The 16,882-nt window shown below is 36.8% G+C and overlaps 1 protein-coding gene across 8 annotated transcripts in view; it reads left to right on the plus strand.

The window, feature by feature from the left end:
• ablim3 (actin binding LIM protein family, member 3) overlaps nucleotides 1-16,882 on the plus strand; it is a 66,592-nt gene that overhangs the window by 6,590 nt on the left and 43,120 nt on the right. For all 8 annotated transcript variants that reach the window (XM_084133983.1, XM_084133985.1, XM_084133984.1 and 5 more), the window contains exon 2: nucleotides 3,268-3,405. In XM_084133983.1, coding sequence (XP_083990109.1) covers nucleotides 3,268-3,405 — 138 coding nt within the window. The remainder of the gene's footprint in view (nucleotides 1-3,267; nucleotides 3,406-16,882) is intronic.

Below are 16,882 nucleotides of genomic sequence, written 5' to 3' on the forward strand. Positions count from 1 at the left end.
GTGTGTAAGGCGCGGGCGCGATCGAACAGTGGAAACATGAAAACATAGGCTACTCCGTCATTTTGTTCAGGACATCTACGGATATTATTTATTTATAAATGTATAATTAAACTTGTTTAAATATACCGTTTGGTTTTGTTTTGTTTTTAAAAGATATCCTAATACAATAAATGCATTAATCTCTCAACTGGGTATTTATCAGTTGAGATATAGAGTTTGGAATCTAGTGGTCAAAATGACCGCTTGCGGCAGTTCTAGTAGTTATGGAATTCTGGCACTTCTAGTGTTAACAACCACCAAAAACACAATTAGTACTGGTCAGAATTATTCTTGTCGCAAGTAAGAGTTCTGGCTCTACTAAGGAAACAGGAGTGTTACTTAGCCATTAATTCTACCACTGGATTTAAAGGTCTTCACTCGGTGCTCATTACTGTGAAGGATAAGTGGACTCTGTCTGGCCACAAGGTCTTGTTTACACCTCTCTTCTGCCTGGCTATGGAGGAATTGAGAGCAGCCTTGTCACCTCCACTCTCCCACAATCCTGTGTGACTATAATCCGCAAGAGACTTCTCTGCTGAGGGCAGAAATAGCAGTGGCCCCTTAGGTCCTGTGGTTATCACCTTACACCTTGCACCGGACGTAACCGGCCCTTTTGCTATATATTGCTCAATATCAGTGCTCTAAAGTTTCTCTGAAGAACTAGGCTTCTTTGAATCTACCTTTTTGTACATTCAGCATTTTAATTATTTATTTATTGAGAGAGAGTATAACTGAGTTTTTTTTTTGTGCAGACCGAGAGGAATTTGTGGCAACATGTTTAAACCATTGAAACTGTAAGACAACTCAGAGTGACCTAGTTTGGGGTTTGGGGATTTGTTGTTTTTATTTGAATTGAGAAGACTGTCAAGTCAGTATCAATAATAGACAGTTTCCTTCTTAAAACCTGAATTAACTTGAATATATATTTTAGCCTCCATTACAGGAATACTTTCTACTAAAGCATGAATGAAAGGTATCTCATGTAGGAGCCATTAAAAAGTTTAATCCTTTGTGCATGTCCTCCCCTGATCTCTGTGCATGTGGTATAGCAGGGATTACACTGCCTGTTTACACCCATACATAGGCCCCTCTTGCAAGTGGGCTTCCAGCACAGCGACAGCTATAAATGACAGATGAATGATTCCTGAAAGACATATTGTCTTTTAACGGCATGAAGTTTATTCTCTTTTGAGCTGTCACCTCTGTTTATTTGACTGTTATTGTATGTGAAAGCTTATGGGGAGCTCACAGTCTAGTGATGCTTTAGGGAAAATAGCTCTCACACATTACCATAAATGCTTCTGGTTTTGTGATATTGCAAAACATCTCTTATTTTCTCTTTTGTGGCTGTTATCTGCTTTTAACAGCGCCATGACTATACTGCACTCTTCACTGACAAAATACCGTCGGCTCGCAGAGCTGAGGGCCACACACAGAATTCAGAAAACAGCTCTGGAAGTCGGCCAGGCAGCGTGTTGCTCTGCCAAAGGAATAAGTGCTTACAATATTATCAGTGTGAGATTGAGCCACTGGAGGAGGCATAACAGCATTAATGGATCATTGTTCTTCAGCTGTGGATGAAGAAAAGTCAATGAAACTCTCTATTCCAATAGACTGAAAATATGCGACGTGATCTTCTAGTACAAGACATTGTTTGTTGCAGTGAATATGCTCTTTAAAGCCCTCAGATGCTTGACCAGTTTACCAATATGCTATATGTACTTATTGTACAGATATTTGGATTATAGTTTTTACAATATTATTTAGTATTTTTTGTAATTTAATAACACTGTTAAATATAATCTTTAGCAAATCTCAAAATGAATTTTTTTTTTTTTGTATTCTGTTCATTATGTTGTTGTGATGCTTAATCTTAAATGATTGATTTTTGTTGAATTATTGAAGTGTTTTTTTATTTATTTTGACTAAATAAATAGTATTGAAATTCAATACCTTCTAGTACAAGACATTTTTTTGTATTGAAAATGCATAGATATTTTGATAATACTTATAATAATCATTTCTAGTTATTCATATATTTTTTATTTATTTAATAGCACTGTTAAATGTAGCAGATATCAAATTGAATTGATTTTTCGTATTCTATTCACTATAATGTCTAATTTTTTAAGTTCCTAAGTGCCTATTTTCACTTTTAATTTCACTTGATTGTAGTTGTCTTGTTTTAATATATTTTGGCAAATAGTATAAAATTGCAGTGCCGGCCATTTATCGTTTATCTGCTATAACGTGAAAATATTTATTGACTTGTATGTGTCGGCCAGAATTTTAATATTGGTGCATCCCTAATAATTCCGTTTCGGGTGAGGGCACATTAATAAGCTTGATTTATTGTTGAAAAATAAGCTAATTTCATGCACGAGTTTATCTGATCAGTATCACTTCCTGACTTGACACTTTATGCTTGCTGATTACATTTGTCTTATCCAACATGCACATAAAACCCTCATTAAAACCTAGTTTCCAGTGTGCTTTACCAGGTCAGATAGTTTTTTAATGCTTGTTCCTGGCTGTCACCATGGCTCTCTTTCTCAGATAAATCTGACCGCAGGCCTGGCAGTTCTGCCCTGTTGCCAGCATTGTAGCTGAAACAATGGAGATCAGGGGGCATGTACCCTCGCTGTTTTCGACATTTTCCCCCAGTTAAATCCTTTTAGACTAACGCGAGAACAACAGTTGCTACAGTGATTGCACAATAATTGATTTATTCACTGGCTGAGTGTTTGAATGCCTGTTATGCATCTTTAATAGGAGGACAATCAGCACAAAACATCTAGACATCAATACAGAGAAAGAGAGAGAGAGAGAAAAGGAAATTATTTATGTGACCCTCATACCTAACACAAGGTATGAGGGTCCTCATACCTTGTTATCACAAGCATTTGAGGGTACTTTTGGTTTAACAATAGAAGATACATCAATGCACCAATATTAAAATTCTGGCCAATCCTGAAAAGGCTATAATTATTTTTGTGTTATGGCAAATGTTAAAATACTATACTACTTTGTTTTAGCATTTATAATGATTTATTTAGAGACTAAATAAATCATTGTACATTTTTATTGTAAATTAAAACCAATAGTCAATTTAGGCATCACAACATTATAAAGTCTAATATCAGCCAATAACGATGTTAATATCAGCCAATAACGATAACAGTCTTCTAATGTCCGTTACTTATTGCCTTTTTGTCTTTTCCCCACTAGTACCTTATCAGCCAAGCTCGTGCAACAATGAACGGAGCTCTGGACCAATCCACTGCTTTCGCTGCCGGGAGGTGTGCAAAGGAGAGGTGGTACGAGTGCAACATGTCCACTTTCACATCAAATGCTTCACCTGCCAAGGTAAGAGTCGAGTCTTTGGCCGTAATGCATTGGAAATGCTGGTTACCTCTCAGAGCCATCTTTTAATTATAGGAAATGCTTGCATATTGACTTGGATTTGTTTCAGATATACAGTTTCCAATAGATTCTGTTCAGTAATAGCACTTCATTAAGAACTAAAGCAGCGCTCTCTGCTTCTGACCTAATAACAGTTTGGCATCAGTGGTTAGAAGCAGTGGATTTCTGATTTAATGATGCTGGCTGTGCTCCTGGGGCTGTCTGAAGTAGGGACCTGTTGAATAATGAGATCCTCTGGCCTCACGTCGTCAAGATCTTAGCTCAGTGATGCCCCATGGCGTTGCCCTCAATTATCAGTGACGTCAAGAAATTAAAATATAAAACGAATGTGAATGATGTGACAGGAACCCTCACCTTTAGACCTTTAGATTGTTAGATTAAAAATATGGAAGTAAAACCCTTGAGTGATGGACTCATTTCGGTTTAATGAGCTTTTATAAGGTTGTATATGTGCTACTTTTCCTTGCTTACACTCAAACTGGCATTGCCACATGGTCCTTGCATTGCATTTATGGGGTTGCTGTGGTAACCGTGTGTAGGGCCACCCTACCCGTGGTTGGTGGTTATTCTCAGCTACACTATCAAACCACCAGCCAATAGCAGCCTCTCATAGCAAACCCTAGGGCATAGTTGGAAGGGAAGAGGGGGGCTCATATATGGAGTTGAAAGAGAATAGTAGCCTCCTTCCCTCCCTCCATTATGACATCACGAGATGCCTTGGAGCACATGAAGTTACTCAACAATAACAGTCCTTTTCCTTTTTGCTTTCTCCAACTTCAATTTGCCCACTCTCCAAGGGCTGCTTATCTTCCATGAAAATTGCCTTGAGCAGTAATGTATGTCACCTCTAATTCAACACTACACCTTATCTTATGATTTGTGTTATATATTATTGTGTGCGTGAGTGTTAGCCGTGCACTATGAGTGTAGGAAGTCCAACTGCTGTTTCAACAGCTCATATCTCCAGCATGGAACAATGCCTTGTCATTGTTACAGGATTGCTTGTTTACAGTCCAGTGACTGGTTCGGCTTCTGTGCATGCTGTGTTTTGTTTGGTTGGGAGAACGGAGTGTGCTGATGAGCCGTGGGGCTTTGAGGCCCAGTTAATTGGATAAAGGGGCAACATTTGTGGGGTATTTCACAGGAATCTCAGCTCACTCAGCATGTACTGTCACAGGTCAGCGGGGTCACATTGGAGTCGCAGTTGCCGGTGTTCGTAAACAGGTGACAATCCGCTTTCATCCCTTTTGTTATGGCCAAAAACCAAACATGGATGATTAGTATGTCCATAATGTTTTATTTGTTTCCAGAGTCTGTCTTTTATTTAAAGAAAAAAGGAAAACGTCCCTGTGGCAACATTTCTGAAAAGTAGCTTATTTTGTGACACTTTGAAAAGTGAAATGTACAGTAAGTGGTGCTAAAACATGTTCAGTTTTATCTGAAACAGATGAACATGCAACATTTTATTATGTTGGTTGGACGTATCGCTGCAGTTCAGAAATGAAATCTCTGATGAGTTGCAATAAAAGGTTAATGCTCTGTAGCATTTGAAAGTAAAGTACTGTACCACCTACGCTAAATGCATTGTATATGTGGTAAAATTGTTTTAAAAGGGTAAAAGTGTTTTGAGATCATAAAATTATTTTGTGCAAGGAACAGCCCAAAAATAAGTCTTTATTAATCTATAATTTGCCCCGTTATCATAATTTGTGTGAATAGGAAAGAATAAAAGTTGTTGGTGTTTTGCTGTCACTTTAGTGTTCATTTCAACTGGAAACTGCAGTTTATTGCATGTACAGATGATTTTTGGGGGTTTTGCAAAAATGTAGTTCGAGGCACATTTTTTTCCAATGAGCCTATGTTGGTTTTATCCATCAGAGTTTCAGTTTAATTTCAAAAGGCATGCTGTTGGAATCCATGACTGACTTGGTAATCGGTCTAAAATCAATAGTTTGTAATGGAACTATTGGGTTACAATCAAGTAGATTACATTGGTTGGCTTTACTTGACGACATGCCTTTGCAAACAGGATGAGATTAAGAAAAGGAGATACATTTGGAATTATAGCTAATTGAAACAGCAAGCACTCAAGCACACAGGAAGAAACATGTGGGCCAAGGTCATGTAGATACAGCTGAAGCTGAGGCAGTGGAAACATTTTCAGTGGGAGTTTACACAGGCTTTGGCCATGAGAAGAGGTGGATGCTGTAGTGCACACACAGGTACTGTATTACTCAACCAGCTGTTTTCAAGGACACACCAATGATTAGTTTGTGTAAAGGTGAGGCAGCCAGGCATATTACTGGTATTCACTTCCTGTGTATGAAGCACATGTCCATAGACATAAAGGGCGCTATTTTAACGATCTAAGCGCATGGTCTAAAGCGCAGGGCGCAAGTGCACTTAGGGCGTGTCTGAATCCACTTTTGCTAGTTTAACGACGGGAAAAATGGTTGCGTCCCCGGCGCATGGTCTAAAAGGGTTGTCTCTATTCTCTTAAAGAGTAATGAGTGTGTTTTGGGTGTAACGAGCAATTGTAAGTGTAATTTCCCATTCCCTTTAAAAGGGAATTGCTCGCACCATGGTGAATTGCTATTTACATGGCGGAATTTGCAAGCGGAAAGACTGCCGTCTCCAGAGAGCAAACAGATCTGCTCGTGCGTGAGGAAAGCGCCTATTCCGCCCTGCAGCTTTCATTGGTTAAGGTTACAGTAACGGGTAGGTTTAGGGATCAGTGTTTGCTGTTTGGTGTAAGCAATCAGTACTGTGATTGTCGTGACCAATAAAATCGTAAGAATTGGCTGCAGGGCGGAGTTTCTGCTGAACTGGTTTGGGGGGAAAAAATCATGCCTTCTCTGATGATGTGTTTATGTGTATATGCGATGGACAAAATCATTTGCGCCCTACATTTTATCTTGTTCGAGAAGCTGTTTCACTTGGATATGTCGCAATAGGGAAGAAAAGATTATCGCAACTTCAGTTTCATGATGACTTCACAAGGTATCTTCCTGTGTAGACATTAGACAGCGAGCAAAGTCCCTTTCAAGGAAAGTCTGTTTACTTGGCGGTCATATTTGCAACGCCTCCGGGAAGCTATTTTGGGCATCCAAGACCAAGTCCTGTCTATTTCAATGGGGGAATCCAAACTGCAGCCCTAAGCGTGTGTCTCAGGTTTAGGACCATGCTTCTAACGGCAGCTGCAGTGACGCAATAACTTTACCAATCAGCGATTTGCTCTTTTATTTAAGTTGGGACGTATTCCACCATATTGCTTGTTGCAGTTTCTCCCATTCATACTAGAGCCTGACCGATAAAGGATTTTTAAGGCCGATACCGATACAAATATTTGGTGATTTAAAAATCCGATATTCCGATATATTGGCCGATATATATATTTTTTTTAAATCCAGAAACGTGTAACAAAACATGAACAGATTTTCCCTAACATTAGTTATTTGTAGTTATTTAAGAGTCCTCAGCCTTACTAAAATAATATAATTCAGTTTAAAAATATATGTATATTTTTTTTAAATTAACTTTATTGTCACAACAGAACAGAATATATTAAAGTTCTGATAAATATAATGTATATTAAAAATACAAACTTAAGATACGAAACTTAAAGTCCTTTGAACCTTTGAAAGTCCAAAAAATCAACTATTATTATTAATATTGACAGTAATAATTTAAAAAAAATCAATGATGATGATATTATTATTATCATCATCATTTGTATTATTATTAAACAAGACAAAGGTCACTCCTAATTCTATCCATCTATTCCATCAAGCTACAACAAACCATTTTCAATCATCATTTGCTGCCTGCCTTCTAAAATCTACTACTTAGTGATGTACTAAATACATTATGTGAGGTAATTAACACATAGTTACCGAGTCGATCGTTCCCTGGGATGCGTTTTCATGAAAATCGAATGTAAAGAGTTTTATCTCTAAAAACAGATTAACGTTAGCTTATAACGCTAGTATATAAGAGTAAGTAAAAGTAAATCGCTAGTTAATACCACTAACAAGGCTCAAAATAGCCTCACACTAACACAGTAGCATAATGAGGGTCCCTACATGCAAACCGAAGCATTGAGAACTTTGTAAGTGTACAGACAGTTTAATAAGAAGATACTTTATAAAGACAGTACATTACGCGACGCGTTTACAGGCATCATCTAGGAAAACAGTCTCGACTAGTCGAGTCACGAACGCCGTGTTACTCTTAGTAACAGAGCTCTAAAGGTTTGTTCTTTTGCTTTATTTCATCCTTCCTCATTGTGTACACGCATCCTTTCAAGCACACACAAACATATACATGCACATTCATGCACACACACACGTTCATGCAAGGGCAAAAAAAATTTGTTGCTGCATTACTATTGTGGGGTTCTTGCTAGATCATGTGCGGGCACTAAAAACTCATTAAATCTCTATTTGGTTGTGCATTTATTTCCCCTATTCAAATAAAAGTCAGATTGGAGACTAACAGCGCTGTGCGGGGGATGGAAGTCACACACTTTTTCTGACCTCCTGACTCATTTCTAGCTTTCTAGTTGGCTCTTCTCTCTCTCCTACATGAATGCTAACAGATAATGTACACAGCTGTGCAACTATTTATATCATAGAGACATTCAGTCAGTGGCCCCAAAATGTATTTGGACAGCAGTTGTAAAAGTTTGAATGTCATTGCATTGCAGAACAAAATATCAAAAAAGTGGTATTTAAGAAGAAGGGCACCTTTTAAGCAGGTAATTTCACAAAAAGAAGCAATGACATTCATATGCTCATCGTTTTACTGTATGTGTGTTAAAATACTTGTTAGAGTAACTGTAGATATTATGATAGTTGTCAGATTGTTTCCTGTCAACTGTGATCATTTCTCTTTTTTTAATGGGATGTATTGCTTTATTAAAATTACTTTATTATATTTCCATGGATTTAAATGAATAATTAGTGCCCACTTGCTATTTTAATCCATTTAAAAGCGACTAATTAATTGAGAAAACAGCATGAAAAACGCAGGAATAAATACTTTAAGAGAGAATGTTAATCTTCTCTCAGAACCACAAGCATATGATAAAATTTTCTGGTCTCTCTTTAAGTAAATCTGCTGCTTTTTAACTAGAAGCGTGGGTTATTTGAGCTGAATGCTTGACAGGATGTCTGAGTGCAATGTCACGGAGCAATAAATATCCAGACCAGCTCACCTACACATGAGCCTCTGTAGTGGGTGACTCATAGGTATGAGCACCATCCATAAACTGGCAGACTTAAATTGAAAGTTCATCCAAAAATGATGTTCTGTCATTTACTCACCCTCATGATGACAGACATTTGACAGACATTTGAGTTTTTGGGTGATCTACCCCTTACAGTTACAGTTCCATGCTACTTTTTCTCTCTATTGCTCTTGTGTGTGATAAGGGCATTGTTCTGAGGCACCTGTGCACATTATCTCAAATTGGTAAAAGTAGGACCCAGAATTCCAAGAGGGAGAAATTCTATCTGAAATGGCCAATGTTTTTACAGAAAATTACTGATGACAATTGCAGTCGACCTCTAGACAACAGATTTTGAAACCTAATGACTTGGATTAAAGTGTATTATATTACCAGTATTTTATTATTAGATTGTGTATGTGTATTGTGTATCTGAATATTTATTGGATATTTAGTTCTGTCATGAAACTCTAGAAGGCGCAGATTTGATAACTCAATTTGTTAGTGAGCTTGCTGCTTCAGCATTCAAATACTTGCCATTGTTTGCTGTTAGCAGTCTGCAGCGCACTTTCAGAAACCCTCCTCCTTCCCCAGCTCCACCTGTATAGATCTGCTACTGGGGGTTATTTCAATGTTTGTTGCGCAGCAGCAGCATGTCTTACATACTCACAGCAGCATGTCTGTGAATGTATTGGCAGTAGTAAGTCTCTGTACTTGCTCTGAGTCTGCAGCAGCAGCAGCATAGCAGATCTATTCCGTCAAGACCAAATAAATTAGCATTACCATATCCATTACCATGCCGAGAGTTGTCATGACAGAAGTGCACTTCCCCATTTTCAGCAAGTAAATATTTAAAAACATGAATAATTTTTAAATGTAATCTTTAGCTTGAAATAAATATCAATTTTTCATATTGCATGTACATTATAATGTTGGGATGACTAAATTTACTTTTAGCATTTAATATGATTGGTTTAACATGTTTAAATATAGAATTTTAATATCGATCATTTATGGGATAATGGCCATAACATGACAATAGTCATTGGGCATGCCTAATAAATTCTTCAGCAAATGGCCCCCATCTGCAAGTTAGTTGTAACTTTCAGTTAAATAAATTATATTTTACTGCTGAATATACATCGACTTCTGCAGTTTTGTCATAGTCAACAAATTCTTCTCAGAGCTGTAACTCACAAACAGTCAGTTTACTTTACTAATCAAATAATGCTGCGCAGCACTGCTTCTTCTGAACAGGAGTGGCAGGTCATTAAGATGTCTGTCAAAACAGATGCCTTTTTTAAAAGCTGAGAGTTAATTGGCTGCGTAAGATGTTTTTTGTTTTCTCAAGGCATATGCAGATTCTGTTATGTTTCCTATGCATTCCTATAATGATAAGCCAGTCTGAAAAAACTACAAATTCTTGAACTCTCCCAAGAGTCACACAAACAAACAAATGGACAAATACATGTCAGGTGCTCTAAACATCAAATTGCTGTAGTTGTGTACTGTAAAGCAGCTGTGATGGGGTTGATAAAAGGGTCAGTTACTATATGTGTTGTGTTGGAGCCCCTCTCTTCCTGAGTTGTCAGCCGCTGGAGGAGGAAGACTGAGCAGGATGGGAGCTTCACGTAACTATGGCAACGTATGCCCGTCCAATCATTAAGCCCATGCGATAGTTGCTGGGGAGACATTCTCCTACAGATGAAAGGACAGTGGCAGTATTAGATACCGAATTCCCTATGTTGTTCCTGAAGATCAAGATAAGGTGTCAGTAATTAGCCTACTGCATGTCAACATAGAGAAACCCCAGACTGGAAATTGGACCATCTATATTGATTTGGAATAAATTAATATGCATTAATTCTACAACCTGTGAATAATACAGGGGTTTTACTTTGTAATTTCCAAATAGGCTCATGTCAGATAAAAGTTCCATCTAAAGCAGTGTAGGAATGAATATTGTCTCTCTCTGTCTTATACCTGGAGGGCTGCTGCACCATTAGGCATTTTTCAGAGAGGTTAGTAGGTTAATGAAAGCAGCTAAAGGAGAGACACAGCCTTGGAGGGAGATGGAAACAAAGACATGCTGAAAACATTATTTCTGTCTGTTTAAATCAAGTTTAGAGGTTTAACAGGATGCAAGAAATCCCAATGTGAGAGTAGAGATAATGTACACTGATCGCAGAGATGCGATGGAGTGCGAGTGGAGGAATTTTATCACTTGGTAACACAGGTGCCTCAAAAGCTTTTTTACAGTTCATTTTTACATGAAGGTATTAGGTATTATGTTAAATTTCCTATAAATCAGCACTAATATTTACATATGATTAGATACTAATATTAAATATAAATAATACAAATATTTTTTAAATTTTTTTTTATATATATCAAATATTTGATTTGAAAAAAAAGAAAGCAATGGCCGGTTTGATATAGATGACTCATATCGTGTTGATGTACAGTTGTAAGATGATAAGCCAGAATAAAAAGTATAGTTTTTATTGTTTTTATTTTTTATTTTTTGAAAATGGGATAGCAGTGACAGTTTTTATGACTCAGATTTAGTTATATTGTACAGTAGTGATATGATGAGCAGGATAAAAAATTGTAGGACTTTGTTGATGCGGTGTTGTCATTATTTATTTTTATTCATGTTTGGGAATATTAAATTGTGCCCTAGATAGACTACAGAAGATAAGTACTTAAGTGGGAGTGCCAATGAGTCTCACTTTTGAGGAAACTTCAGCCCCTTGGTTTATTTAACTATTATCAACATATCCATAATTTCTTTGTTGTCATTCCTTTGATTTCGTGCGGTTACTCACTCCACAAAAGACCATCTGGTTGCTCAGTGGAGGGCTGTGTAGGGCCCTGAAGGGACTAATCACTTCCTCTTCTCTCACTACACTCTCACTCCATCTTTCATTCAGTCAAAACAGCACATTAATTACAGTTGATGAGTTTCCCATTAGCACCAGCAAGGTTGGAGAGAAGCGACACAGTAGGTAGAAAGAGGCACAGACAGGTAGGCAGGAAGACAAGGGGACCATTGTCATAGGCAGAGACACATGCTGAGCTGTGAATCATAGAGCATCATCTCTAGGGTTGGGAATCCAAAACTGATGCCAATTTTGGGATTGTATACTTAAGATCAGGAATCGGAAAGCCTACTTGTAATAAAATTACAATTTGGATTCCGCTTATTGATTCCTGTGTGCACATTTTAATGTAATTTCAAACCATTTTCAAGTGCGAGAAGATGCCAAAGAGAACTCAATTCTCTACTTGCAACTTGTGCTGTTTTCTTTGTGCACACATCAAAAGCGCGCACACAGAGATCTGCCTCTCATATAGTTCATGAAACTGAATTGAGTTCTCGTAAGCGGCTTCTTGTGCTTGAATGCACAAATATACACTAAATAATGTCATAATATAGCCGTAAACACAGTCGGTGAAATTAAGATATAGTATATATAATATGGAATATAGCCTAAGTGAATGTAAAAAAAAAACAGTGTAAAAAGAAAACGCATGTGTAACAGTATCTTGCATACTGCATGAGGTCTTAAAATCACAGCAGTCTAATAAACATTAACGTTAATCAAAGAACAAAAGAAAAAGAAAATCACTCACTGATCTTGACTGAATAACCTTTGTAACTTTAATAAGGGCTAATATATATTTTATTTATAAAAAGAAAACTATGCAGTGTTATTTTACATTTGGTTACAATTTATGTACCTGAACTTTTCACTTTTATTTATTTGGGATATTGATAATTTGTTTATTTATTTTAATTTTATTACTGTTTACTTGTCTTAATGTTTGAAATGTATATTAGTTTTTGCTAAAACTATAGGAAAATGTTCTTTAGGCTGCTGATTTTTGTTCATGGAAATCAGCTGCAACAAAACGTTTTGCCAAAACAGAATAAATATGTTTGATATAATGTTTGACTAAATGTTTTTACCTTATTGGAATCGAAACTGGGAATCGATAAGCTGAATCAGAATCGTTAAAATTCAAGCGATACCCAAAACCCAACCCATCTCCAAAGGTGACATTTAGGTGAATGGAGAATGAATCTGGAATCTGGATACTGACCATCATATCATATTACTGGCCATATTCACAATAAATTGACAATGAAATAGATGATGACAGTAAAGTAAAATAAGTAATATAGATCACAGTTTTATATGTGAATTTAAATACTTGTATACAGAGAGGTCCAGCAGTCTGTAGAGTATACACTTATATATTTCTTTTTTCTTTCAGCTTAATAATTTGAATAGAAAAATACCTAGTATTTGGTTTGTCCCTCTTTTAATGACAGCAGCTGTTGTGCTTATTTTATTTTGTTTTGATTTATTTTATTTATTCATTTAACATCATAATTTTTCTTTTGTTTTTAAGTTTGCAAAATGAAGCCGGACACATGAAGATGACAAATTAAGATGAAAAAATGTAATTGTACAACTTGATGCAAATAAAAGGAAAATACTAAGGAGAAAGTGTGGGGGATGGAGGGTTGATTAGATGAGAAGGGGCAATGGAAGCAAATTGGGTTTTGGGGTCCTGTATAGTCCTGAAGAAGGGAATTTTAATTGCATATGTTGGCTGCTGATGAATACATAATCTGCCAATGAGGTAACACTTCACAATAAGGTATCATATGTTAAGATTAGTTACTGCATGGGCTAACATGAACTAACAATGAAAAAAATATGTGTTGTTGCAGCATTTATTACCTTTGGTAATGTTAGTTAGTACAAATGTTCATGTTCGTGTTAGTTCACAGTGCATTAACTAATGTTAACTGATACAACTTTTGATCTTTAATGGAATTAGTAAAGGATTAACATGAAATGACAATAAACAATACTTCTGCTGCATTTATTAATCTTTGCTGATGTTAACTTATTTGTAGTTGACAAATGAAACTATTATAAAGTTAAGGTTTAAATTACATTTTCCTGGTAGTCTCAGACTTTTGAACCCCACTGTACTGTATATGTATCAGATTCAGCATAAATGTTTTTGGAAACGGCAAACATCATAATTTTCTTCTTTCAGTAAAAGAGACGTCTTTCTCTCTCTGGCTTACCTGATAATGCGTTGAGGGCAAGCCGGACAAATGAAGATGACAAAATGTAATTGTACCACTTAATGCAATAGAATGAAAATACTAGGTAAAAAGGGTGGGGGGATGGAGGGTTGAGTAGATGAGAAGGGGCAATGGAAGTGTATTGGGTTTTGGGGTACTGGATAGTCCTGAAGAAGGGAATTTTAATTGCATCTGTTGGCTGCTGATAAATACATAATCAGCCATCCCCCCCGCTGGTCCTTAATCAGTTAGGTTTTAATGATCACAGTACTGAGCAGCAAATGCCTCAACACAGAGAAAGAGAGAGAGAAAGGATGAGACCATAGGTGGAGGGAGAACCAACTCCAGGGTAAGGCTAAGGAGATGCGCTTCCTCTTTAAAAACACATGAAATAGTTTTCAGTTACGTGCCACCTAGCAACAACCTAAACATCCCAGCATAAACACTTCCAATAAATTGTTTGTTATTAAAGCGGCTACGTTCACAAACCACTACAGTATAATTTAAACAGAAAAGCAAGCATACTGTATGCGTGATGTCATGGCATGCCAATTTAAAAAGCGCGCAATCACTAAAAAGCTGTCACTCATTTCAATTTATCGCGATCAAGTTCCGCTATAATCAATGAAGCTGAGTGAATCTCTTTAGCCTACATAATGTCTACACTTTGTTTGTTATAAGTTAACTTATAACTAGAGGATTTGCGAGAATGGAGAACTCAGTACTGGACAAAAATTGTCTGTCAATGATTTTATCTTTCATCGGCTGGATAAAATTGTTCTGAAAATTATTCCAACGATACTGTTTCTCTGTGCCATTATCGTTATTGCTGCGATGTGAACTCTGCTATTCTTTAATATTGAGAATGATTTTTAGTATCTTTATTGTTATAGATATCGTCCTTGGTGAGAATGGGCCTTAAGCCTTGCCCAGCATTACACACGCTCTGCCTATGGATGAGACTTGAAAGCAGTCTATACAGTATATTCAGATTTATAACTATATATTCGGATTTACATTTTTATATTCAGACTTATAATATTCGGATTTGTATCTATATATTCGGATTTACATTTATATATTCATAACGAACCTATATAATTATTTTCTGTTTGGCCCCTCATAATATGTGTGTATGTGTACATATGTCCTGTTAGATGTATAAACCTGAAGATAAATATTTTCAATTAAATTCAAATTGATCTGTATTGCAAGAATTTTTTCGCTCTCAAATTTTGTGCAGACCCTTTAGATCTTATTTAAATAAATAAAAAATTACCTATTTGATTTATTTATTTATTATCAATTTTTACAAAAACTCATATTATCAAATATCATCTGATAAAGTGAACTTTCAGTTTTGGGTTAAGATGGATACATTGACTATCCATCTGCCCGTAATTTATACGAAGTTACTTCAAGCCATCAAAACCCCTAGTGAATTTTCACCAGCCCGAGCAGACACACCCTACCTCAGAATAGGATCCTGAAGCCACACTACACCATGTTGCTGTAGACTTTACTGTTAGAATTAAGTCATGCCCTCCACATGGCATGAATACGGTCTGTTATCTTAAAGTGACTTGGACAGCCACACAAATAAGCAGTCTCACACCTCAGGCATTTTGTATGGGACCCTGCTGTCTCTAGGGCAACCGTGGAAGGTTTAGGTTTCCTATGGCAACTGTGAAAGAGGACGTCCCTCCCACCAATCTCTCAGCCAATGAACTGCTATTCTGTGCGGCTTTTATCAGACCTGAAATGTTCCTTACTGATTATTTGACCAGTCCATTTAAAAACCATTTAGATTCATCTGATCAATCCATTTCAGTCAATCATAAATGCATTAGCTTAATTATATTTTTGGTGCGTGTGTGTGTGTGTGTGTGTTTTATTTTTTTATTTTTTTATCATTCTCATAACACACTCCTGTGGAGATATGGAAGTGTGGTATGGAACAGCGGTATACAACGCTGTCACTGGGGCAGTACCCTAAGATACAAAAGCTAAAAGGTACTAATTTGTACACTTAAAGTACTAATATGTGCACTTAAGGTTCTAATATGTACTTTTAAAGTACTAGTAATATGTACATTTAAGGTACTATTATGTACAATTTAGGGGTAAAAAAGGTAAAATTATCTACCTTTTCACTTTTGTACCTTAGGTTACTGCCCCAGTGACAGGAAGAATCCTCTCTTTGGGACACATATGCATTTTTCATTTCTGTATTTTATATAACTGGCTTAAATACTTTGGTCTTGCATACCACCAGTTAATCAATCCACTGGTACAGAAATATAATGAAGTCCCTGTGAATGTGCTCTCACGGTGAAATCCGAATATTCACAAGAACGTCGACATTACTCTATCTGGCCATTCAGCATCTCTGCAGGGACCAGCAGTGACCGGTTCATCTCTTTCTAAAAGGCCTCTGGTTATATTGTTCACGCTGAACCTCGAAGAGCTTCATCATTCTCATCCCTCTTGTTGAGCTCAGGATTATTGTCTTGTGGTCAGGGATACAGGCACAGCTCCAGAACAAAGCACGGGCCCTCTGGGTCTCAGTTCATGCTGTCTCACCCTCTTAGTCTGAACCCTCTCTCAGTACCTCGTGGCCCAGCCTGCATGTCTGTTTGCTATGTCTCAGTGAAGAGCTGTCGGTTTGGGAACTCCATGAGCCAACAGCATCATAGATGGAATAACAAGTCCTCCTTTCAGTAAACGGCAGCTATTCTCTGACATTCATGTCAGAAGCAGCACATATTGTGCTTGAAAAGGAGACAATTAGAGAAAAGTACCTTCCATGCACTTCTAACTTAACTATTTTTTTCTGTTAATATATTTTTATTTTGAAAATATATCTGTTCAAGTCTAATGCTGTCACCCAAAATGAGAAACCCTCATTGTTTTTGTGCCAGAAACACGATTAATTTATAAATGATATAATTAGGTAGTTGAACATATTGCCCTTTTAATTAGCTTCAGTCGTTAGCTACGTATTGCGAAGAGCTTGTGGTGAAGCTAACTACTTTTTCAAATGATTTAAATGTAGATTACTACTTTCAATTATGAATAGCTGT

This window comes from Abramis brama (genome assembly GCF_963993115.1).
Source record: "Abramis brama genome assembly, chromosome: 13".
Classification (NCBI taxonomy): Eukaryota; Metazoa; Chordata; class Actinopteri; order Cypriniformes; family Leuciscidae; genus Abramis; species Abramis brama.